The sequence below is a fragment of a genome, unplaced genomic scaffold (genome assembly GCF_019419815.1).
Source record: "Pyrus x bretschneideri cultivar Hongxiangsu unplaced genomic scaffold, Pyrus_bretschneideri_v1 Contig35, whole genome shotgun sequence".
NCBI lineage: Eukaryota > Viridiplantae > Streptophyta > Magnoliopsida > Rosales > Rosaceae > Pyrus > Pyrus x bretschneideri.
The window spans coordinates 3,891,379-3,917,207 of NW_025999668.1; the positions used below are offsets into that span (position 1 = coordinate 3,891,379).

Sequence of the window (25,829 nt, forward strand, 5' to 3'; positions counted from 1 at the left end):
GAGATTCGTTAAGGATTTTTCGGTGATTGCATTACCACTGACGAGGTTAACAAGGAAGGATGTTAAATTTGAGTGGGATGATAGGTGTGAACAGAGTTTCCAACAGTTGAAGCATTGTCTCACTCATGCACCTGTTTTGGCACTCCCAGACGATAGCGGGGATTTCGAAGTTTATAGCGATGCTTCCTTGAATGGTTTGGGATGTGTATTGATGCAGCAGGGTAGGGTGATTGCTTATGCTTCGCGGCAGTTGAAACCTCATGAGATGAATTACCCTACACATGATTTGGAGTTGGCTGCTATCATTTTTGCGTTGAAGTTGTGGAGACACTATCTTTACGGAGAAAAGTGCAGGATCTTTACAGATCACAAGAGTCTCCAGTATCTCTTTACTCAGAAGGAACTTAATCTTCGTCAGCGGAGGTGGTTGGAGTTGCTCAGCGATTACGACTGTACGATTGATTATCACCCTGGTCGTGCGAATGTAGTTGCTGATGCACTTAGCCGGAAGTCTCAAGGCCGCATTAATGCGTTGTATGCAAGCCGTATTCCTCTTTTGGCGGACTTGCGTGCTACAGGAGTGAGGTTAGAAGTTGAAGATCGAGATGTGGCTTTACTTGCTAATTTTCAGGTTAGGCCTATCTTAGTCGATCGGGTGCTTGCGGCTCAAGTAGCTGATGAGCAGACTCAAGAATTAATCCAAGCTCGAGAGCAAGGAAGGAGGCGAGACCTCAGAGTTCGTGATTCGGATGGCATGTTGATGCTAGAGGGTAGAATGTTCGTGCCGAATGTCGTGGATTTAAAGAAAGAAATTCTGGATGAAGCACATATCTCGGCTTACGCCATGCATCCAGGAGCTACTAAAATGTACCATACCATTCGACCATTTTATTATTGGCCGGGTATGAAAAGGGAGATAGCCGAGTATGTGAGTAGGTGTGCCGTTTGTCAGCAGGTTAAGGCGGAAAGGAAAAAGCCGTTTGGATTATTGCAGCCGCTTCCCGTTCCCGAGTGGAAATGGGAGAATATTACCATGGATTTTGTGTACAAGTTGCCGCGTACACATAATGGCTTTGACGGCATTTGGGTGATCGTTGATCGACTCACTAAGTCGGCTCATTTTATTCCAGTGAGAGAGAAGTATTCTTTGAGCCGTTTAGCGGAGTTGTTCATCTCGAAGGTTGTGAAGTACCACGGTGTCCCTGTGAGTATTGTCTCGGATCGTGACCCACGATTTACATCGAAGTTTTGGGTAGCTTTCCAAGAAGCCTTGGGCACGAGATTACTTTATAGTACGGCGTATCATCCACAGACCGACGGACAGTCAGAGAGAACTATACAGACTTTGGAGGATATGCTGCGAGCTTCGGTGTTGCAGTTTGGTGATGCTTGGCACCAGCGGTTGGATTTGATGGAATTTGCCTATAATAATAGTTTTCATTCCAGTATTGGCATGGCACCATTTGAGGCTTTGTATGGTAGAGCTTGTCGTACACCGTTGTGTTGGTCAGAAGTCGGAGAAAGGGTCTTAGTAGGTCCGGAAATTGTTGAGGAGACTACCCAGAACGTCCAGGTAATCAAGACTAATTTGAAAGCGGCACAAGACAGACAAAAGAGTTTAGCGGATCGGCATGCTACAGACAGGGTGTACGAAGTCGGAGATTGGGTATTTTTGAAGCTTTCGCCGTGGAGAGGTGTAGTGAGATTTGGTAAGAAAGGCAAATTAAGTCCACGGTACATCGGACCATACATGGTCGTGGAGCGAGTTGGTGAGGTAGCTTACAGGTTGGAGTTACCTCCGGAGCTAGCCAGAGTGCATAACGTTTTCCACGTGTCTATGCTCCGACACTATGTTGCTGATCCATCTCATGTGATACCTCCTCAACCGTTAGAAATTAATCCAGACTTGACGTATGACGAGGAACCGGTGACGATCGTCGATTGGAAAGAGAAGGTTCTGCGGAACAAGACGGTGAAATTAGTGAAGGTTTTGTGGAGGAACCATTCCGTTGAGGAAGCGACGTGGGAGACAGAAGATCGGATGAGGGATTTGTATCCTAGATTGTTCTTTGGTTACTAGGGGCATTATTTGGTCATTTTGAATTTCGGGACGAAATTTTATTAAGGTGGGTAGGTTGTGACATCCCGTCCCGGAGTTATCGGAACCGTACGCGTGAAATTACCATTTTACCCCTAGTTACTTTGTTATGTTGTTTGGTTGTTTGTGTGGTGTTGGCAAACTTGGGCCACACACACACACACACACACACACCTGCACTCTCTGCCCTTCCCTTTCCCTCTGTCTCTCTCCCTCCCGTGTCTCTCTCTTTCCCCTTCTTCTTCACCATATATGTACGGACCAAACCCAAAACAACCCAAAACCTTGCAGATCGAGGGAACCAAGTACACCATCGTGATGGTGAGGCCGAGAGGAGTCTAGTGGTGCCATTTTCAGGTGAGAAACCAGTCGTTTTCACGTCGATCTCGTAAGCTCCGTTTTGAGCACTGTTCATGCAAACCTAATCTAGTATGTTTTTGGACATTCTAAGCTTGTAGATGTGTTAGTGAGGCCTCAAGGAGCTTGGGAATGCTTCGTTGGGTGAATTTGGACGTCGGGAAAGCTTAGTTCAAAGTTGGCCGAACTTGGATCGTTGTTGCAGGTGAGATTCTTTGATTTTTAGGCCTTAAAAGTAGTCTAACGTGATTCTACTAGTCCTAAGCTTCATTTTGGTATAAAGAACGTGAAAAATGGTTGAAAAACGAGTGAGAAAACAAAGTTTGAAAATTTTCCAGTTTTCCGGCGACGGCGCCGGCGACGGCGCCGGCGCCGGCGGCGGCGCAGACGGCGGCGGCTCGCCGGAGAAGACAGGGGAATATTCCGTTAAGGCTAACGGAATATTCCTAACAGAAGCTAACGGCGTCAGTCAAGGTTAACGGAATATTCCAGGGAATATTCCTGACGGCGTCACCTGACGCCGTCAGTGTGCAGGTCACGTGGCCGCGCGTGGGGGCGCGTGGACCCGTGCCTGTGCTGGCGCGTGGGGGCGCGTGCGTGATCCAAAAATTATTTTAAAAATATGGTTGTGATCGTGAGGTTGTGTAGGTCACGTGGGTATATTCATTTGTCCATTTTGAGCAATGTATGAGAAGTTATTTTGAATGGACGGTTTTGTGCTTTAAAGTTAACGTTTTTGTAGTTAATTCGCATATAGGTGACACGTATCCCGAGGACGAGCGTGCACATTCGAGGCAGGGGGGCTACGACCCTTCTACATACCAGTGAGTGGGCTTTTGTTTTCCGTATATACCTATATACATTTATATTCCCAGAAATTGATTTAAAAAGGGTTATTTGCCTTATGCCATGTACTTTATTATTTATCGTTTATGCATCGTTGCATGCATTAATTGTGGCATACATATACATATGCATATGTTACATATATTTATGTGTGGGTGCTGTGGAGGCATAGGTAAGTGCCAGGTAAGCGTTAATTAACGATTGCATTACATAGTGTTCAGAGATGCTTAGAGAGCTCATAACCTGCACCCCCGGTGTTAGTGCTCCCGCCCAGAGTAGGGCACAGTCCTTCACGTGTTGTTCACCTCCCGCACCATACGCTCAGCTTGGATCCAAGTTAGGTGCATAGGCCTGTCGTACAGACCACAGTAGGTGGTTCCGACTCGTAGGTGACCCGCGATTATTCGCACAGCCTTCACGTGATCGTAGCACTAGAGCGTATATACATGTTACACCCAGGCCTGTCGTACAGACCCTTTAGGTGGTTCCGACTCGTGGGCAGGTTTAGTTATTGAGATTGACGGTTGAGCTCTATATACAGCCGTACAGGTCACGTTAGGTGACTCCGGCTGCCAGAGAATTGTGTGATTGATACGACTTACACCTGAGCACTTGCATATCATTAGGAGATCTTGACATAGCATATTTTGAGCATGTTTGGCATACCCTTGAGCATGTTTGGGCATATCTATACATACGTACATATGTTATTTTCTGGGAAGTATACAGGTTTTACGGCGAGGGGTTAGATTGTGTTTTGTTAAATGGTTTTCAAAGAGCTTTGTTTTGCCCACTCACACTTTTGTTTTGCGCCCCTCCAGGTTCTAGTAGCTTAGCCGTTGCGGTGGTTTCCCTTGCGAGCTTTTCGGCGTTCTGACAGACACTCTACATTGTAGGTTCGCCTTCGGGCGTACTACGGTTGTTATTTTATTTGGACTGCTATAGACCTGCTCTGATTTTGTATCGCACTAACTAGCACTTATTCTAGTACTTGAATACTAGTTTTTAATTATTCGTACTTTTATTTTACTACTCTATTAGCTTCCGCACGTGCACATGGCTACGTCGCCTTTGTGTGACGGCCAGCACGCTCCTACCTCGGTCGGGGTGTGTCAGCATCGCTCTATATCCAATTTATCCATTTCACTCGTAATATTTTTAATTAAAATCTACATTTCTTTAAACTTAAATTTACCATCTAAACTACATTCATAAACCAAATTCACCATGTAAATTTATCTTTATTTAAAAAATAAAAAATCAAACTCAAAACATATGTGCTCTCCTTCCAATTTAGACCATCAATCCTAGTACAATCGCCTTGTAAAGATATATAAAAATAATAAAAGATAAATATAACAAATAAAAATGGATAACTTGTCAAGTATTCACTGGTGTGGAGCCAAAAATAATCTCAAAAATCCTAGAGATGACATGTGTACTTTATCCCGAAGAAGACAAGATTGGCTTCATTAAATTGGCAGGGCACACAAATATTCCCACGCATAGCTCAGCATCCCTGGAAGTAGCAGATTACAACTGCTCAAAACTCCTTGCTTATGAGTCATCAAAGATAGGATTAAGACCACAATGAATAGAACATCCTATGTTCAAGGATATAGACTAGACAATGGAGATCGTGATGTGGCCCCACGCTATCCTTCCGTGAGGCTTAACACAACAACTTTACCGCCACGAAACACTGCCACTACAGTTGCTCAGGGTGTGGATCCAGTGGCCACAAGGACTGCCCAAGTAGTAAACCAAGGCCAACAACCCACGATGGAGAAACAACAATAGCTGTAGTCCATAAGCTGCATGCCCAGGCACGAGAGGCGGCCCAAACTTGAGCTTCATGCAAGGCCCATAGTACACCATAGACAACATAAGCCTAGGAGAGGGGTGGACCATCCCACGGGCTAAACGGGCCTAACTGACACATGGCCCAGCTCGTGGCACCCAACCTAATAGTCAACTAGGCGGGTTGACCCATACCCACACCTTGACCCGTTCTAACTGCCTAGCTATCACTCTAGACCGTTCCCAGAATGGTTCAACTGACTTAGTTCTAGGTTCTTAGACCAGTTCAACCAACCCAATTTCAGGTTCCCAAAATGGCTAAGGCTGGATAGACCCTACATGTTTTTTCACATATTTAACCCATCTCGGCAAGAATTTTGCACCTATAGTCCATTACACTTCCATTCCTCATGGAGACGCTTGCCATCCAAGCTCTTCCATCCGAATGGTGAACCAAACCTGTCTCGACAGGTCCAGATTTGACAAGTGCCTTTGCGTAACAGATAACTTTGGTGAATCAGCTCTTGTAGCACATCAAGAATTAGAGCACTCTGAAGAGGTCCCAAAGTAGGACGAGGGTAGGCGACTACGTTTCTTTCCAGCAGCCTCCCAATAAGTAGCAACTCAACTAGCCACAAACCGACCGTTCTGGCAGTGTTCACTCCCGCCTAGGACTTGAGATACTATTTTCTCTCATCTCAGCGCGTAGAGAAGCTTTCACTCCCACCTAGGTCCATTGGCAAGTGTGCATTCACGGTTGGGCACACACTCCGATGAGCATCCTGGGCACAATTTCAGGAGTACAAATTTTGCCAGTCACTATCAATGTGTTCCTTTGTGGAATATTACAAAAGGAGGTTTATATAGGACAACCACTAGGCTTTAAGGTTTCTCAGAAGTCTACTTATATTTGCAAGTTACATAAGTCTTTTTATGGTTTAAAACAAGCCTCAAGGGTTTGAAATGAGAGGTTTACTAGCTTTCTTTCTTCTCTGGGCTTTCTTTCCTTTTATGCAAACTCATCCTTATTTGAGAAATGTGTTTGACAATTTGTTCTGATCATTGATATTATCATCACAGGTAGTGCCATTGTTGCAGTCACTGAGGTTATTAGTGCTCTAACCAAGGAATCTGATATTAAAGACTTGAAACCATTGTATTACTTTCTTAGGATTCATATTACTCAGAATTCTGATGATTTGTTTCTTTCTCAAGCCAAATATGTTTCTAAGTTGCTTGTAAAGACTGAAATGAAACTATCAAATCCATGTGCTACTCCTTGTTTTCCATACAATAGGTTGTTAAATGATGATGGGAAACCTTTTAACAATTAAGAGTTGTAGAGAAGTATTGTAGGGGTTCTTTAATATCTTATATTCACCAGGCCATGTATTGCATTCTCAGTTCACCAAGTATGTTAGTTTATGCATTGTCCTCTAGAATCTTATTTTCTTGCTATCAAAAGAATCCTTATGCATTTGAAAAGTACACAGACTTATGGTATTCAATTTGTTAAAGGTGCTTTCCATGGACATGCATTTAGTGATGTTGGCTAGGCTAGGGTCCTTGGGACCCTAATGACAGAAGGTCAACAACTGAATTGGTAGTTTTTTGGGGTCTAATCCTACTTCATAGTCCTCCAAGAAACAGGACACAGCCTCTAGGTCTTCTACTAAAGCAAAATATAGAGTCATTGCTTCTACTGTTGCTGAATTGATTGGATTAGGCCATAGCTTTGCCTTCCTGCATATCTTTGTACCTACTCCCTCTACATTGTTTTGTGATAATTTGTCTGTTATTACTCTTGCTTGTTATCTAGTCATGCATCAAAGGACTAAACACATTGAGATTGATGTGCACTTTGTTAGAGAAATAGTGGCTAAACAGCTTCTGCATATGCAGTTTGTTTCATCTAATCAACAGTTTGCTAACATATTGACTAAAAGTTTTTCATCCCCATTGTTTCATACTCACTGCTGCAATCTCAAGCTTGGACCTTCCTCTCCTAAGCTTGAGAGGGGATGATAACAATATGGAATCAATGGTTGTATTAAGTGTCGTGTGGCAATAGATTAGGGACTTTGTGATGATAAGGTTGTTAAGTTGTAGATAAGGTTGTTGAGTTGAGTGTTTGCTTAGTCATTAAGCAAGTCTAAAGATATATATCTCAATTGTATATGTAAGAAATCATTACAGAAATATAGAAACTTCTTTCTTCTTCCTCAGGCTCTCTTTCTCTCTCCGAATCTCTCAAACTTACGGTCTATACTCTGCAACATTCTCTGTTGTTTTACATCTTCTGCCGTTGCTTTCCTAGTTTCTTGTACGCAATTTCTTGGCCCCTAGCTGTGACCCATGTACGGGGCTTGAACTAATTTTGCAGTCATTTTATTAAGTGAGTTTGTTAACGACTCGAACAACAATTGCACCGTTTTTTGTGCAGTTTGCACGTTAGTGCAGCCTTCTTATCCAACGTGTAGGCTTTGTACAGCGGTCTTCTTCTTCGTCGGCATCTAGGGCAACAGCACACCATTTTGGTGCACTATATATGCGCATTAGCCTTCGTTTCTAATACCGGTAGTATCCATCTTCGTAGTCAGCAATTTCTGTTCTTCTTGACTCCAGGACGGCGGTGACAGGATTGCGTTTTGTCTTTCATTTGCTACTATGTTGATACTTGATCACCAACTCTTGTTTGGCAATTTGCCAACTTCATCAAGCCCAATCCCTCCTCCTCGTAGCTAAATTACCATCTCCTACTACCATAAATATTCACCAGCAACTTCATAGTGTGCTTCACAAGAAACTGAACTCCCAACCTCATGATGGTATCAATAAGCATTACTGTAGTGCAATGAAAACACAACTTCTTCCTTTTATATTAAACACATTCAAATAATTTTTACATTAAAACTTCAACCGCTTGAAAACCCCATTAGTTGCATCTCTCATATTTGCTTGATTAAGTTTGTCATACAAACGACATGCAAGTCTAGCATAGTGAAGTGCCGGTAAATTTACAGGCTCCTCATGGAAAGTGGTAGTGATTAAGAAGGTATGGTTAACCTCTCATTGCTTGCGTTGAATTGGGGAGGTTTACTTCTTGAGGAAGAAGATGGTACTTTATGCCAAGATTTTGGAAAATCTTCTTCAGTTCAAACACGAGCTCTGATCTTCGAGCACTCTTTTCCCCATAATTTTGATGGTTCATGGTGTGTTGAACACACAGCATCATTTTCATCTTGTCCACATTCTCAATCTCCTTCACTATGACTGAGTGTTTTGAGGACCAATACTTTGGCTTGCTGTCAATATATCTGCACAAATTCCATGCAGCATTTGTAACCAAAAAATAATTCCTCAACATATATTAAAATGTAGTGATATTGTAGTATTATTGCCACCTATCAGTGTGTGCCAAGTGTTATAATGTAACTTTTCGCTGTATATAGTAGCAATTCCACACGTGAAAAAAAAAATATGGAAGAGAGAATTTAGCAAGAAATGTGAAAGAGACTAATTTTTTTCTAATATTTTTATATAGAGAAAATTACTAATCTACCATTGTTGATGTACAAAATCTATGAAACTTTGGAATAACCTAAAGTGTCAAGTTTGGTTGCTCCGGTCACCCATTGAGGATAATATGTAAAGAGATAGAGACAAGAAAGCAAACACAAAAGTACGTGGTTTATCCTAAGTTTGGCTACGTTCATAGGGTAGAGGAGTTCTCATTAATAGTGAAGGGTATACACAATACATAAGCAATTATTATAAAAACGATCCACATGGCACTTATTGTGTTTGAATTAGATGTTCTTAGTAATGAAACACTCTAAGGTTCTTTTCAAAAAAAAAAAAAAATGGTATCACTAGAAATAGCTTTTATAATCAGTTGTATTTTATTAGCTTGATCATTTCATGGTTATACAAGCAATTTAACAAGTCAAAAATGGAAATATGAAAGGTGGATGAGGCGGGTTGCTTACAATTGTATGGCCTTCTTGAGTGCAGAAACATCATCAACAGGAGTAGAGACATCAATTGTGAAATCAATACTGTCAGCCATATCTGGACTCCTTCTGAAATTACTAATAGGCTTTGTAAGAAGCACAGAATTGGGGTAGAATATTTTTTCATTGTCGTATCTTAAGAAAACGGTTGACAAAATGTTCATCTCTTCTACAACCATCTGCATAAAAATAAGCATTGAACGTTATTATTTCATCCAAGAGGAATAAATAACAAGACGAATAGCAATACTCCCTATGTAATATGTTAGTCTTGCTAGGGCTACTTAATTTGTTCACTAAGAGGTAAATTTCAACGGATTTAGGCATAGCAATGAACAAATAAATCATAAAAGGTTAGATATGAGGAATTACGAATGCCCTACATGAACGAATCAATAGGCATATGCGAAGAATTTTCAAATAATTAATTGAAATATGTCATTTAAAAATCTTACAACTTTGAAATACTCATATTAACTTCTTTTCCATCCCATACTCATAAAACCTTTTTTTTAGGTCATTATCATACATACTATATTGTATTTACACCCTATAAAGTTCTCGACCGCCATAAGTTTTCTAGCTTTTTTTGGTCAAATTTTCAGTCGGTCCAATTACAAAATTACTCCCCAAAATCTTCTTTACATACCTATGTATTCAATTGGGCCATTCGTCAACAAATGAGCCCCTAAATTCCAAATTAGGGAACGCATGATGCAAGAATATTTCTTAGGAGATGACCAAAGAAAAAAAGTTTGGGTTATTAATTAGAATAATTTCCTGAAGGAGGTAATCCGAAAAGTAGAGTATATAATATCTCTGACCTGAACTCCATCCACCACACAACGATCACCAACATCAAATGGATGCATCACAAACACAAAGATGATAGACTCGAACACAGTTTTGCACATGTTCTGGAACATGAATCCCACAAGCAGCAGTTGAGAAGTAACAACAAAGATCACCTTAGTTGTGGCCAGACCCATCACCAATAGAGTCACCACAGTTATAATCACAATTACGATTGCACTCGCCAACTTGTGAAGTTGATGGACAGCAGTCTTGGTGTCATTCAAGGAGTGAGCCAATGCTTTACGCTCAATATAGGCATGCACCTATAAAACCCGTCAACCAATTTTATAAAATTATTAGGAAACGAGTAGTGCTATATATAAAATTAGCTTTGGATATCTAAATTGGTCAATGTGTGCCGTTTTGATTCGATTCAGTTTCATGTCTCTTTCTTTAAGTTTTGGTAACAACAGCTATATTGAGTGAGGAAATTGCTAAATGTGAATTATGTTGAAACTCACCACCCAATTTTTAAAGGACGACTTTGTAATTTTTCCCGTTTCAATAGCTCCTTCAAAGAGAGGAAATATGGTGTGAATTTCATCACTCTTCAAGAACCGTAGTAAATCTTCCTCTTCTATGTATCTGTATAAGGACGGCCAGACGAAGAAAAAAAAAAAAAAAAAAAAACTTTGAGCCTTTGAGAATTGTATCATCGAAGCCTGGTCGGTCTCAATTATCTAGGCTACGGTGCATGAACAAAAAACCTAATTAAGCCACACAAAAAATGTTAACTGAAATGATATTATTGAGTTCATGTCCTTCGTGTGTGCCAGTATGCGATATGTGTGTGTGTGTGTGTATTCACAATCACTATCGTCGTCAAGGACGTACGTTGGAATGAATGAAGGTGGATGTGAACATTGCAAGAAACTCTCAATTAAAAGGCACAAAATGACTGAATGATTGAATAAGTAAGAAGCTCTCAATTAGGAGTCATTAAGATTCCTTTGAATCGTTATTATATATATAAAACAAGTAGACTCATTTGAATCGTTATTATATATAAAACAAGTGTAATCATAAACCAAGTCTCGTGAATGCATACTTTTGTAGGCTTAAAAAATTGAAAAGGCGAGACACTTTTTGAGTTTCATTAACAATTTAATTTTGTAATTCGAATAATACTGTCTTGCTATATATTTTGTACATGCTATGTTCCAGGAGTATCACACAATAAAACATATTATGTCTAATAAACATCCAAAATTAAAAAGAATTTGAGATCAACTTAGATAACAAACAATATATTAAGGGTAGTGTTATCACACTTATTTTTACTCCTCACATACCCCTCTCAATTTTCGATATCAAATTGAATGAATTAAAGAAGATTAATGACAAAATTGATAAGGGTGTTTGGGAGGTAAAAATAGGCGTGCGAATAACACTATCCTATATTAAACAGTCTAATAAGAGCACTGTTTATATATAAAACAATAAATTTATTGTTATTCTTGGCCAAGAATAGTAAACCATGTAACTTAATGGCATATTTACTTACAAGAAATGAAATTCGAAAGAATGAGTATCATTCTCAGTCATGTATTCAGTAGTTAACAACCAGATGAATGAAGAAATAGGTGGCCCCATAAGTTTTGGGTGTGATAGATATTAAAAATGAAGGTATTCCATTAATATAGGGAATTGCTTATCTTTCCTTCTCATACTAATTTCTTTTTATATAAAAAAACAAAAAAAAAAAAAAAAAAAAAAAAAAAAACATAAGTAAACACGCTACTATCAGAAATTACTATTTACCCGATAAAAGGTAATTCGTCGAGCAAATATAGCTCACACCATTATCGAGCGAGCACGAAAGTCAACAGTGACTTACGATATGGGTGCCTTCATCCGTACGAAATGCCCCATGGTCGCCCTTCACGGAAGATGCTTACCCTTCCCTAGGTGCATTAGGTGCATAGCAGATGATGAGATAGATTTCAGTGTGTGGAGTTTCGTTAATTAATTAGTTCTTTTACTTTTACTTATTTAATGTACTTTTTAATCTAATACACTTGTTTCTTTTGTCTATTTCGGACCAACTTCTCCATCAACATGAAGCACTTGGATACAAATGAGTACATACATTAGGTGTGGGTTGAGCGGTGTAAGTAGTGGAAGTTATTACAAGACTTGTGCATCTCCAGATGGACTCTTACAAATCGACCCCCATAATCTAAGGAGAGGATTGGGCAGTGGGAGTGGTTGTGCAGTCATTTTTAGAGCCCGACATTTTTGGTAAGTTTTTTTTTAATTTTAATTTTCAATTTCTGTTTTTTATATTTCTGTTTATTTTTTTAAGTTTAATTAATTTTTTTTAATTCACATAAAAAATTGGCAGCAAATAAGGCTAATCGGGAAGCAAAGCTGCACCATAATCAATCTGGTTCTTAGCCGTTCATTTTTCAGGTTGAGGAACATCGTGATAAGAGTTTGCTTTTCCCGGAAGTCGAGGCTTGGGAGATACGCATGCCAAATATGGAAACAACATTCATGTACGTATTCCGTTCAAATTTTAATTTCAAACTTCATTGGCTTAAAATTTTTAAAATTATGATTGATAATCTTAATTGATTACTCTTTTTTTTTTTTTTTTTTTTTTTGTAAGCTTCTATGTTGCAGAAGAAGGACGAGTATATCACCCAACAATAACCGGACACGTCAATGGAGGAGTTGACACCTGATCTAGAGCTATCTCTACAATTGCAAATGGACGGGTTGGCCGACTAAAAGCAAAGAACTTCCCAGCCTAGGAGCGCGTCGGATTCGAGACCTCGGTGATCTTCTTCATCTAGCTGTTTGACTATAAGCGGGACGTCTTCCAGACTATAGCAGTTGGAGATGGAGTTAGTGGTCCTACGCCAGCGAGACGAAGAAGTTAGAGAAGATGCACGCTAGCGAGAGGAGGGTATTATGCGGTACATTGTTGGGATAGACCAATCAATGTCAGCCTGATCTTCTGAACGTTCAGCGACCATCCAACCAGCCACCTCAGCAGTCACCTAGTAGTTGTACTAAGTTTAGTATTTTTACGTACAATTGTTATAAATATTTTATTTTAATATAATTAAATAAAATTCTTTAATATTGTGATTTATTTTACCTTTTTAGATTAATATAATTAGAATTAGTTAATTAATTAATTCTAATTTAAAATTTTAAATTTTGATTTTTTGGAAAAATGTTTAAATACTTTGCGTGACGAACAATTTCGTTGAGCAGGTATTTCTTGTTTTTTTTTTCTTTCAAATAATGGCCCGATGAATATTTCGTTGGGCAAAATGTTTTTAATTATTATATTTTTAGAAAACTCGATGAAGTAATGTCATCAATCAAGTTTCTTTCATCAGGTCAAGTCAGTTAATGCTCTTTTACCCGAAGACTTTATTTTGTCGGGCCAACTCTACTTGTCTGATGAATGTTTATTATTCGTTAGGCAAATAATTGAGCATGATAACTTTTGTCTAACGAAATGTTGCCGGAAAAATAAGAGGCAACGGACATGTATTTAGTCTGACAAAGTTATTTCATCTGGAAATGAGTTTTTTTTAGTGTGCCCTAATAGCAAAGCATCATAACATTATGAATAGGTGTGTTAAGTGACACTATAATGCACCTACCCATCAACCTGTCGACCTGTCAACCATCAAGGAGATAACTGCTAGAGATAAAAAAAAAAATTAAAAAATAAAATTAAAAAAATAAAAGAAATAAAAAAGAAATAAAAGAAGAAGAAGAAAAGCAAAAGTAAGAAAGGGGCCATTTATCTACCTTTGAAAAAAGAAAAAAGGGGACCATTTATAATTACACTTCAAATATATGATGAACCATCATTGTCACAAGAAGTGATAAAGCAAATTAATAAAGAGGGTTGGCATGCATCCTAATATCATAATAAAGAGGGTTGGCATGCACCATTTGTTATTTTATATATGCAAATTATTTAGTGAAAGTAAAAGTATAGTAGGCAGGGACAGTGAAAAGTGAAAAACTTACTTAGCACCAGGCTTAGCAACATTCTTGAAAATCCTTTGAGCACTATTTCTCGCCTCCCATTCACTTGTAATCTCCGACTCTGCATTTCCAAAATCATCTATAGTTCTCGAAATCGTCGACAATCCCGAAGACCTAACGTAGTTTACAAGCCTCCTCACGCTCCATGCCGTTGCTCTACTCGCCATGCTCAACCTTTTAAGTTTCTCCATGTCAATCCTCCTTGACCCTTCTCGCCTATAGGACCTTGAAACCCCATGAGACTTGTCTCGCAGCCTTGCAGGCAACGACTTCGACGCCTGAAAACGACGCTGCGGAAGCTCCCTTTCTTCCTCGTCCAGTGGAGGCCCAGATAGGGCTTCCAAAATGTAGTGGTGGAAAACACTCTCTTTCATGCGATCAAAGAATGTAGCTACATGAAATGAGGATGCCAAGACTTTAACAAACAAGATCTTAAGCAGCCATATCGTGGCTCCGATCAACACCGCGATAAGAGCACGAAAGATATTCTTGAGGACCTTGTTGTGCTTGTCAGGGAACATGCTCATCCAAGCAACTAAAACTAGGCCTAACCAAGCACAATTTTGGAAACTCTTTCTCAAACCAAACACAAAGTAAAGTACCTTTTCTCTAAGCATGAAGTTTCGCTCTATGATAAAGACAAGAAACCCCACAACCCAACCAGAAACTAAACGCCCACAAAACGTAACCATGACCATTACACACCATTTCCATATCTCCAAGCCCCATTTCACTTTGTTTTTAAGAGAATCTAGGGTTAGAGAGCATACCAAGCAAGTCATTATTGTGAGGAACAAAGTCCACTCAATTACAGCTCGCTTGTTTATCTTTCTCTTCCTTCTCTTTAGGTGCTTTCCTTGCTTGCCATCGTTATCATCTTCATCGTCTTCTTCATTTTCGTACCAGTCTTCATCGTCATCTTCATCTGCGGACGAGTTGTTGTCTTGATAGGGGTCGAAGGGTTGGAGTTGTTCTGATTCATGAATTGTTTTTGGTGGCAAAGGGTACTTAATCTCCTCAAACCGTGACCGGGGCTTCGAAAAGTTTAGGCGTCTAAGGGTTTTTGCACTTGATAAGGGTTGTGGGATTGAAATATTAGAGTCTGCCTGGGGTGACTGTTTGAGTTTGGGGTTTGGTTGGTCTATGGTGACTAGCTACATGGTCTGTGTTGCTCTTCTGGACCTCCATGGCTTGCATTCAACTCTCAAAAAAAAACCCAAAAGTATATTATTGGATGGAAGGCTGTGGAAATGTGTTGGGTTTCCTCTAGGATAAAAGAATTAAGAAGAAAACATCATTGATCAATGGAGCTAGCTGTCGTTCTCTCTCTCTCTCTCTCTCTCTCTCTCTCTCTCTCTCTCTCTCTCTCTCTATATATATATATATATATATATATATATTCATTCTAGATTGTAGATGAAGACTGCTATTATCGCGTTTTAGTTATGGATCATTACTTTAACTTTTTGGTGAACATTTCCGGTAATACAAATTAGGGACTGCTCCTATAAATTGTATGTCGCAGTCTAAAACCAACATTAATCAGTCACAAATTTTGATATATAAAGGAAAAAGTCTTGGATCATAAATACGTCAGTAGTGTGTATATGTTCTTATTGAATTTTAACCCTGCTTTCTTGAAACTCTTTATACACTGAGGATTAACGTTATCAAACTCACATGTATAGGAGCCAAGCAGAGTTTGACGATTCACCGCATCTCCACTCTACGCCACCATCTACCACTGCAAATCGACATAAAAATATAAAGTTCAGATCAAATTTAGTGTAAAAATGTGATATGTTTAGCATTATTTTTGTTTTGTTTTGGCACACTTACACCATTAAAAATAGTTACCAACAAAACTTTATTGAGTATGAAAACATTCACGCTAAAGCAGTCCCCCTTTTCCCCTTCATGGTTCATTCCATCTACGAGCAATCCATTAGATTATATGATTCTTAATATGTACTATTTTAGTCAACTAAATAATTCTTGTCAACCCAAAATTAAGGAAAGGAACATCTATGTCGTCCTATCGAATTGGTTATGCTTTTTGACGCTTTAGAACCATTCCATTATGTAACAGATGGTAACGAAAGATGAGAATTTGTGTCCAGTGTCAACACCAACTTTTTGAAAATCGAATGAAAAACAAACACTTCTAATACTTTCTTTAAAGTAAATCTATATATTATTGCATTATGTGGCGTGATTATCTCCAACAACGACTTGAGGTTAACAGTAATGCCTTGAGATTTAAACTCATTAGCATTAATAGTTGGCAAAAAATAAGGAGTAATGCTATTCATATCATGTCTTTGTATCACATTTTCATTCCACCTTAGGTGACATTTGATGTAGACAGCCACATCATTTGAATTAATCAGATTTTTAAATTTAGTTCATTATTTAATAAAATAATAATTAAGAAAAACTAGTTAATTAAATAATGATTGTGGTATACGAGGAGTCTTTCTCCGTTCTTTCCTTGGGTTTGCAAATTTTTCAAATGATGTGACTGTCCACATCAGATGCCACTAAGATGGTATAGAAATATGGTATAAATATATGGTATGAATAGCATTACTCAAAAATTAGTTCCACTATATGTAATGACATGTCATGTTGACTGCATTAATGAACTATAAGTTATATTTCCTCCATGAAAAAGTCTTTAATGTGTTATCGATCATTTATTATTCGGCCAAGTGTTAATTTGAGTATGGTGTTAATTTCTTGGCCTAATCAGATAAACAGTCCTCGTTGTGATAAGGTAATCGTAAGATAGCCCTTGTGAAAAAAAAAATTAGGATTTAAACCCTTGTAGTGTAGTTTGTTAGCAAATTTAGTCCAAATGTTAATTTTCTGTTAAATGTCAGTTAAATGCAAGGGTAAAATGTACTTTGATGTGTGTCTTCTTCTTCCTTATCTCTTTACTTAGTCTATGATTTGTATTAGAGCGGCCATGTGAGTTTGCGTAATGAGAATGAGAATGGTGGCAGGGGACATTACTCGATGGGAAGCTAAAATCTTGAATCAGCTCAAGGAAAAGCCTACAAGGATTGAGTTCATGTGGTTATTTCGGAGGAACATGATTGGCTTTTCATAGGGACTTATGATGGGTTCAGTGGCCCTGATGCTCCTGATTACTTGCTTTCCAATTACTTTGCTGTGCACAAAGAACTCAAAGGTTTCTCTGGAATGACAAAGTTCGAAATTGAAATCAAACCCACAGAAATAAATTCTTTTCTTTTTGTCGTTAATATTAATGTGTATGAATCAAAATCCAACCACTAACCGACATCCACATTTTCTCCCAGAATAAAACTAAATCTACACTTAAAAACTTAACCAAAAAAACAAAGAAAAATTACTATACCAAAATGAATCATTTACTTCATGATTTCCATAGATTGAAATCAAGGAGGTGATCATAAAACTGACAACTACAACTACTTGAAACACTTGAAACAAGTTTTTCATTCATAGAAACCAAGACTTAGTTAAGCAGAAACCAAACAGACCAGCAGCATATGCAGAGATATGGTGAAGTGGAAATGACTGGTTCAACCTCTGTCCAGGCACTCCCTCGCGAAATTGCCGGATTCAGTGCAGTGGTAGAAGCCTCCAGAAGCACCTCTACCTCCACCACCGTTGCAACCACCACCTCTATAGCTGCCTCCGCCGCCATAGCCTCCAGTCCCTCGCCATGTGTCCAGACTCACCACACTTGAAGAAAGAATGTGAATAGAAAGAAACAATAAGTTAAAATACATTTTTATCCTGCATTTAACTGAAAACTAACTTTTGGACTAAATTTGCTAACGAACTACACGAGAGTTTAAATCTTAATATTTTACCATGAGGGCTATCTTCCGATTATCTTATCACCACAAGGACCATTTATCTAATCATGCCTAATTTCTTAACTTAAAGTGATATTGGAATAAGATGTGCTTGGTTATGATGTACCAAATTTACCGATTATTACAAATAGCGCTCTATTGCAATTACGGAAATCTATCATGCCTACACACCTTGGTGTGAGTTTAATCCTCATCAATACTTCACAACTAACTATCCAACTCACTATAGTAAATTGTAGCAATGGTCCCTTAACTTTAACCCAATTAGAGCAATGGTCCCTCAATTAAAAATCCATTACCATTGGTTCCTCAACTCATCAAAACGTGTAGCTATGATCTTTTTGGTCAACTTTATTAGAATTTCTGTCAAAATGAGTCAAGTGACATGCACGTGAGGCTAAATCAAGGGACAAATATGAAAAATCAAATAAGAAAAATTGTATCAATGGTCCCTCAACTTTAATTCAATTGGAGAAATGATATCTCAACTTTAACCCAATTGGAGCAATGATCCATCAACTATAACCCAATTCTAGTAATATAAGGTCCTTCCAACATAACTCGTTTTGATAGAATTCTGACAGAGTTGACCAAAAGGACCATAGCTACACATTTTGATGATTTGAAAGACTAAGGGTAATGGATTTTTAGTTGAGGGTCATTGCTCTAATTTAGTTAAAGTTAACCATTGCTACAATTTACTCAACTCACTAACCTATAACTAAAATAAATAAATAAATGAATTTACCAACTACATGTCTTGTTGCTGAGTGTCGCATTGTGATAATTGATGATATACATTAAGATTAGAGTAATGCAAGGTCAATCAATTTTTTAAACCAAATAAACTAAATTATGTGTCACATGTTGATGCACAAAATTAATGAGACTTTGGAACAATGTAAAGTGTCAAGCTTGTGGCTTTCTCAAGGTTCCTCCAATCACTAAATGTAGGTGAGTATGTAGATAGATAAAGATAGGAAAGCAAACGCAAGATGTAAGTAGTTCACCCTAAGTTGGGCTATGTTTCACGAGAGTAGAAGAGTTCTTGTTAATAGTGAAGAATTTACACAATACATAGGTTCAAGCATAATCACCATGAGTGGGTTCTAATGATGAGTTAAAATACAATAATGATATTAGCGATTAATTGTAGGAGAATGATCTCCTTTTATAGTTGAGGAGAGTCGCTAGCTTTCGTTCGTAGTCAATGTGGGACTCTAGGAGTTTTATTTTGACGTTGACACGTGTCATGTTGGGATTGACATCCTGATTGAGAGAAACCTTGTGCTTCGGCATGGGTGCTTCAACACAAATCCTTTAGTGGTCCCTGAAGTTATCAACTTGACTAATGCTCGATAGTTTTGGGACTGGTGAAGTATGGTATAAACAGTATTCCCCCAAGTTTTCGAGTGAGGAAAACTTCTCGATTAGGGACTTGAAAAACTCAAGTCACTGAGTAATCACGAAACTTTCAATTACCAAGTCTAGGTTACGGAGCTGGATTTACATATGTTCACAAATTTTGGATTGCTCATTATTCTAATCTATTCTAAAAGGTATGGTTCTTGGATAACTATCCATCATCAAGGAAAACGCCCTTTCAAAAGCATAGTTAGAGGCATTTATGGGACCATGAATTTTTTAGGGTTGGAGTAAAGCGGGTCAAAATACTATCGCCTATGTAGTCTGATCACGGACTAACCGACTCTAGCTAGGCTAAGTCGTACAAATGGACCAGTTGTGCCACCACACAGTTTGGATCCCATAATGGTAGCCAAGGCTCGCAGATCTTGTCAAGAATGACCATGCTTGCTCCGCAAGACATTGGATATGGTTTGACGACCTAATTTCCTATTATCTTGGAGATTCCTACAATTTAGGAATTGGCTTAAGCCTTAAGTAATCAAAATCCTACAAGGAAGGAATATCTTGCTAGATATCCTTTATGATTTTCCCAGCTTTATGAGGATTCATTATCCTAAAATGATTCATTCACGATCACTATAAATACACTCAATATAGGGTTCATCAAAGGTATTTAGATATCATGCATATCGATTTCGCTCTCTTGCCCACTACTTGAATTCCATAAACCTTGACTAACTAGAGCGTTGGAGAACCTTTGGCCGGTACCACACTGGTACCTTGGGGATTTCACAGTTCATTTGTTCTCTTCTTGCAAGTTGTTGTTCAAGCACTCCTCCCTAGATGATGGTGCGCCAATTTGGTTCCAACACATGTTGTATTTGTATACCTTATCATCATGGAAAGGTTACATCAAATAAAAATCTCCACGGCCTATTTATTTCCACATTTGTTTCTTACTTGATAACTGATGCTGCTTGTTGACACCTAACATGCAGTAACCATAGCCTCTCCAGGATTAGAAGAGGCTAGGCTACAACTTGTTCAATTCTGAACAGAATGACTCTCCAATTTTGTAATTTGAATATAGAAACCCAAAACTATTCCAAACTTCGTACTCCAAATTTAAACTTAGAGATTTTGCAACCCTACCCATGATATCTAAAAATGAGGAGAAGAACCCATCTGTCATGCGGCAGAAATACTTGGTGTTTGAATTGAAAGTTGAAAGTAGGACACACACACGAGTTCTTTTTATTTTTGTTTGAAACATTGTTTGAAACAAATTAATAGTTTGATGTGGAGTTTAAGTAGAGATTGTGGGGTGCGAGGGTACTATTAAAAAGTATGTGGGGTGAATTCAACTATATGTGAGTTACTAATAAAACAACTCTTTTTTTTTTCTCACCACCCTATTATCGCCAATGGATAAGTTTAAATTTTGAAATCTGTATAGTGGATAGACTACAAATCTCAAAATTTAAACGCATCCAATGACATTAAGTAAGGTGACAAGCATTACTATCACTTGAAAGTGGTGTGTAAAAATACACCCTTTAATAATAGATTATACGAAAATGACATGCATGATTTAATGGTCTAAGAAGTTAAGAATTAAAGACCTCGTTCTAATAGCTCACCTCACGTTCCCAAAATCTCAAAACTGGCCCTGCACAAAATAATACTAGCATTTGAGATCATCAACCTTGTATTTTGAGGTTTTTCTTGTTATATTAGAGGGCTGCGAACTCTTGTTGCGAATTAGAGGGTTCAAATCTAGATGTATCATAATTCTAATCTCATATTCCACTATCCGCTCACCACTAGTGTCAACCCCAAGGATTCTCACAGAGTTCATACATATAATATACGTCAAGAATCTTATACGTCTAATATTATAATGTTGTCATACTATCACACACAAAAAGTTTCATATATATATATATATATATATTGAGGATATTAAGTTCCTTATATTAGTATTTGGTGGGAGACATATTCCTGCTAAGATATGAAAGTGCTTTATCATCTTCAGTGTTTTGCTTCAAGTCCGCTCTAATATATCTTTTCATTTATTGATTTTGCTCGAAATTTTTTGGACTAATTAAAATAGTTTTAAAGATCCCTTTATAAATGATAATTCTTTGTCGTTAATTAAGGAACTGGATATTGAACATACATGTATGAACTAATTAAAATTGTTTTGGAAGAACTTGAAACAATTTTATTAGATACTAAATGGGCAATTGGTGATCTCTTCCTTTCCCCTGAATCCCTAAATAAAATGGTCCACCTTTGTGAAAAACTAAAGTCACTAAACGCAACACATAGTACATGTATGGCCTTACAAGTGCAATGGTTGTGATTCATGATTCTATCTAGCTTGCTTATCTTGTCTGAGTGAAAATAAAAGATGTAGAAGTCATGAAGAAAACTTGTCTGTCTCATTCTTATTACTTTTGTGAGAATTAAGGTTGATAAGTTTTCTTCATGACTTCTCCAGTTTTTATCTTCAATTGGACAAAATATGCAAGTTAGTGTCCATATTTTCATTCAACATTCATTGAATTAGTGAGTTGTCTAGCCAAACATACCGAAGCATTAAACGAGACCAAAAAGTTTTCTAGTAAGTAATAAGACAAGTTAGGGTACTTTTAAAACTCAAACCAACGCATGATATATAGATAATTGAAATTCACTTGCTGATAAGAGATGATAAGAATTAGGGAGTGGACGGCCAAAGATTGGTAGAATCCGATAATAAAAAAGAATAAAAACACATTTGGTATATAATGTAAACACTCCATGTTTACAATATCAGCATCGATGAAAATATCGATATACAAATTTGTGAATATAGATATCGATTTTGATATCGGTTGCTTTCGATATAAATGATGAAATTTAAAATGAAACTTTGAGAATGTCAAACACTGGCTTAGACAAAATATAAAACTATTTAACGATATGTCAGAAATATCGGCGAAATCTGTTGCTTTTAGCTAAATTTAAGAGGATGACTATTGTTATATCTTTGACTTTCTTCCATATCTTTGTTTAATTTTTTGGATATTTCTATAAAAATATTGACATTTTCGAACAAATTTTAGACATTGTCTACACTTGGTATTTCTAATTAATAAAAAAAAATTATTTTGTTTCGAAATAAGGAGGACAATTGTGATAGTGAAAGTCAAGCACTTTTGGGACGTTCTTCACTCTGATTTGAGCCCCTCCCCTCGAAACCCCACTTAACTATTGACCGAAACATATCTTCTAGTTTTGGAATTTTTTTTCTGGAAAAAACATACAAAAAATCAACTAGATGTTCTACAAATCTCAATACTCAAACGGTAACATGACATCATCCAAACACTAGCTAGCAATAGCTAGCTAACGTCAGCCGAAGTCATGTACATAGACGTTGGAATTTGAATTCTTTTAGACGAAATTAAAAAAAAAAAATTAAAAATTCTAATTTTTTTCCCCTATAAATACCTAAGCCATTTCTACACTATTTCTCACACTCTTTTCACCATTCCATACTATTTTACCTCATTTTATTTCAATTCTTCACATTCTATTCTCTTACCTCTTCCAATAATCTTTCCTTTAATTTTTTCAATAATTTTCAAATGGCCACATATTCAACCAAAGAAAGTCTTGGACCCAAAAAGAAGATGATGTTCTTTGCAGGCTAATTGTTGACCCTAAAAACTATAAAGCCTACGTGGCGCATAGGCCGAGTAACTAATGAGCTAGCTACGTCCCTTGGTTATGTGTGGGGCATGCCAACTCGACCACCAAGCTTGGCTGGGAAGTAAAATGTGTTGATGTTGCGTTGAGTGCGCTGCTAACTTCTTGATCTTGCGACTGTGCTCAAGGAAGGAACACGTCTTGGCGTTCGGGTTCTAGAGCTTGAAGACAAGGCTGCTAGTTTTGCGAAGTTCAATATCAGATTTGACTTTTAATGTGCCGAATGTAGTAACTTAGTAATACCTCACTTCGTCGAGAAGGCTGATGAGATGACCTCTACCAACAAGGACTTGTAAATCCTTGTCGACTGAGACTTGGAGAGGTAATCAGTCAACTTCGAAGCAGTCCTATTTATCCAAACTAAAAGTGCTCTGCGATCAGCTGACTCTATGGTAACAGTGTTGTTTATCCAAACTGAAGATGTGTTGGCGAAAAAAAGAAAATAAAGATCTCAAGGTTGTTAAGAGGTTTCACGCAGAGCGAGAGTTTGTGCATGACAGTTTGTGTGTTGAATTGGAGGGGGTTTAAATGTATGCTCCCTCCTATATTTATAGTAGCGAAACTCTTCATAGCAGGGCAAAAATCATCCTTGGATTAGAACTTCTCAACCTAACCTGATTAGGTTTCGACCAATCCTAACTCCGAAAAGACTTTGAACCAAGCTAATCATCAAACCAAATTCATCTCCTAAGTCTCAGTCATGTCAGACTCCTTTCCACGTGGCATCTTCTTGGCACATTTGTCCTCTAATAATGACTCCTGAGGCGTGTAAACACTAAAACGCTATTTCGCCATAAAGTCACCATCATATGCAATTGGGCAGCCTTGATTCGCGAGCTTTTCGGCATCCCTAAGTCATGCGAACATTGAAACGTCCATTCGTCATAAAACTCGCTGTCACATATAATCGTGCACCCTCAATTCGTGAGTTTTTCGGTTCTAGACTGAAAGGTTGCTCGTTGACTTTCCCATAATTGCTTTCTTTTTTACTGACCGTGTCTCAATGGTCATGAACTTCGTAGCTTTAACACTGGGTCTCACCGGGCGTGCCAAAATGTTAACCCTAAAAACTACTAAGCCTATGTGGTGCGCAGGCCAAGTAACTAATGAGCTAACTATGTCCTTCGGTTATGTGCGGGGTGTGCCAACTCGACGGCCGAGCTCGGCCAAGGAGTAAAATGTGTTAATGTTACGTTGAGCGCGCTGCTGACTTCTTGATCTTGCGACTGCGACTAGAGATGGCAATTTTAACCGTTAAACCCGATGACCGTGGATAACTGCCCCGAATAGATTGGATTTGGATATGAAAATTTAGGTATGGTACGGATATGGGGAAAAACCATGAACTTTATTTGGTTATGATTTTGGATATGGTTATAGGGGTCCCTAATCCATGTCCATTCGCGAATCCAACCCGAATATTATATATATATATATATATATATGTTTGATATATAATATAATTTTATTCAATTTACCGAACCCTCCCTATATTAATTCATTATGTATGCATCAAACCCTATACTATCTTTATTATGCACCAAACATCATGCATGGGGCATACCAACAACCTCATCAATTCAATACGCTTATTGTTATACTCAACCAAATTAATTCATTGAGTCATTTTATATATCAATTATCAAATGTTACAAGTTTATCAAATTCATCTCTCTTCAAGAGTCTCACTGTCAAGAAATTGGTGCATGCTATCATGAACAACTTCAAATATATTGTTATGTTTTTTGTAATTGGATGTTGCTACTTAATGACGGAATTAGTATCTACTCAAATTTATAGTGCGTCAATTGGATGAATATAATTTTTTTTGGACGAAGATGGATATAACCGATAACCGATTGAAAATCCGTTACCCGGTGGATATGGTTATGGATAATCTTTGATTGTTAATTTGCGGTTATGGATATGGTTAATTTTCATGGTTATGGGGATGGATATAGCATTTCCGTCCCCAAACCGAACCGTTGCCATCCCTAACTGCGACCGAGGAAAGAACACGTCTCGACCTTCGGGTTCTAGAGCCTGAAGACAAGGCTATTAGTTTTACGAAGTTCAATATCATATTCGGCTTTTAATGTGCCGAATGTAGTAACCTGGTAACACCTCACTTCGTCGAGAAGGCTGATGAGATGACCTCTACCAACAAGAACTTGTAAATCCTTGTCGACCGAGACATGGATAGGTAATCAGTCAACTTCGAAGCAGTGATGTTTATCCAAACGAAAGGTGCTCAGTTGACTCTACGGCAACAGTGTTATTTATCCAAATTGAAGATGTCACCGGTTGCCTTCACGATGTTGTTTATCCAAACTGAAGATGTGTTGACGGAAAAAAGAAAATAAAAATCTCAAGGTTGTTGAGAGGTTTCGCATAGAGCGAGAGTTTGCACAAGGCAATTTATGTGTTGAATTGGATGGGGTTTGAATGTATGCTCCCACCTCTATTTATAGTAGTGAAACCCTTCATAGCCAGGCTAAAATCATACTCAAATTATAACTTCTCAACCTAACTTGATTAGGTTTCGACCAATCTTAATTCCAAAAGGACTTTGAACTGAGCTAATCATCAAACCGGATTCATCTCCTAAGTCTCAGTATCCTTAGCCTCTTAAGACTCCTCATTGCACTAGTTCTCAACTACTCCGTCCTTATCTAAACCAATTCATCCTACAATAGGATTCGGTCGATCCTGAGTGGACGGCCTGCAATGATTGGATGGCCCATGACAATTCTAGAAGAAAATTACTGTGCCGAGAACAACTCCTAGCTCGGCCCAAAATAATATTTTGGGCCCAAACACTTATAGATGGATTTCGGAAGATAGTGTCAA

At 38.1% G+C, this 25,829-nt stretch overlaps 1 protein-coding gene and 1 long non-coding RNA gene across 2 annotated transcripts; one reads left to right on the forward strand and one right to left on the reverse strand.

Moving 5' to 3' along the window:
- Positions 1–7,908: 7,908 nt before the first annotated feature.
- Positions 7,909–15,317, reverse strand: LOC103935204 (mechanosensitive ion channel protein 10). Its single transcript, XM_018644479.2, is given in 7 exon segments — positions 7,909–8,195; positions 8,198–8,418; positions 9,091–9,293; positions 9,939–10,232; positions 10,431–10,554; positions 13,969–15,140; positions 15,142–15,317. Coding segments are annotated over 7 exon segments (2,103 nt in total). The 5' UTR covers positions 15,184–15,317; the 3' UTR covers positions 7,909–8,148.
- Positions 10,588–13,069, forward strand: LOC103935188. Its single transcript, XR_665410.3, has 3 exons — positions 10,588–12,210; positions 12,314–12,467; positions 12,581–13,069. It is a non-coding gene; the product is annotated as an uncharacterized LOC103935188 (long non-coding RNA).
- Positions 15,318–25,829: the final 10,512 nt, after the last annotated feature.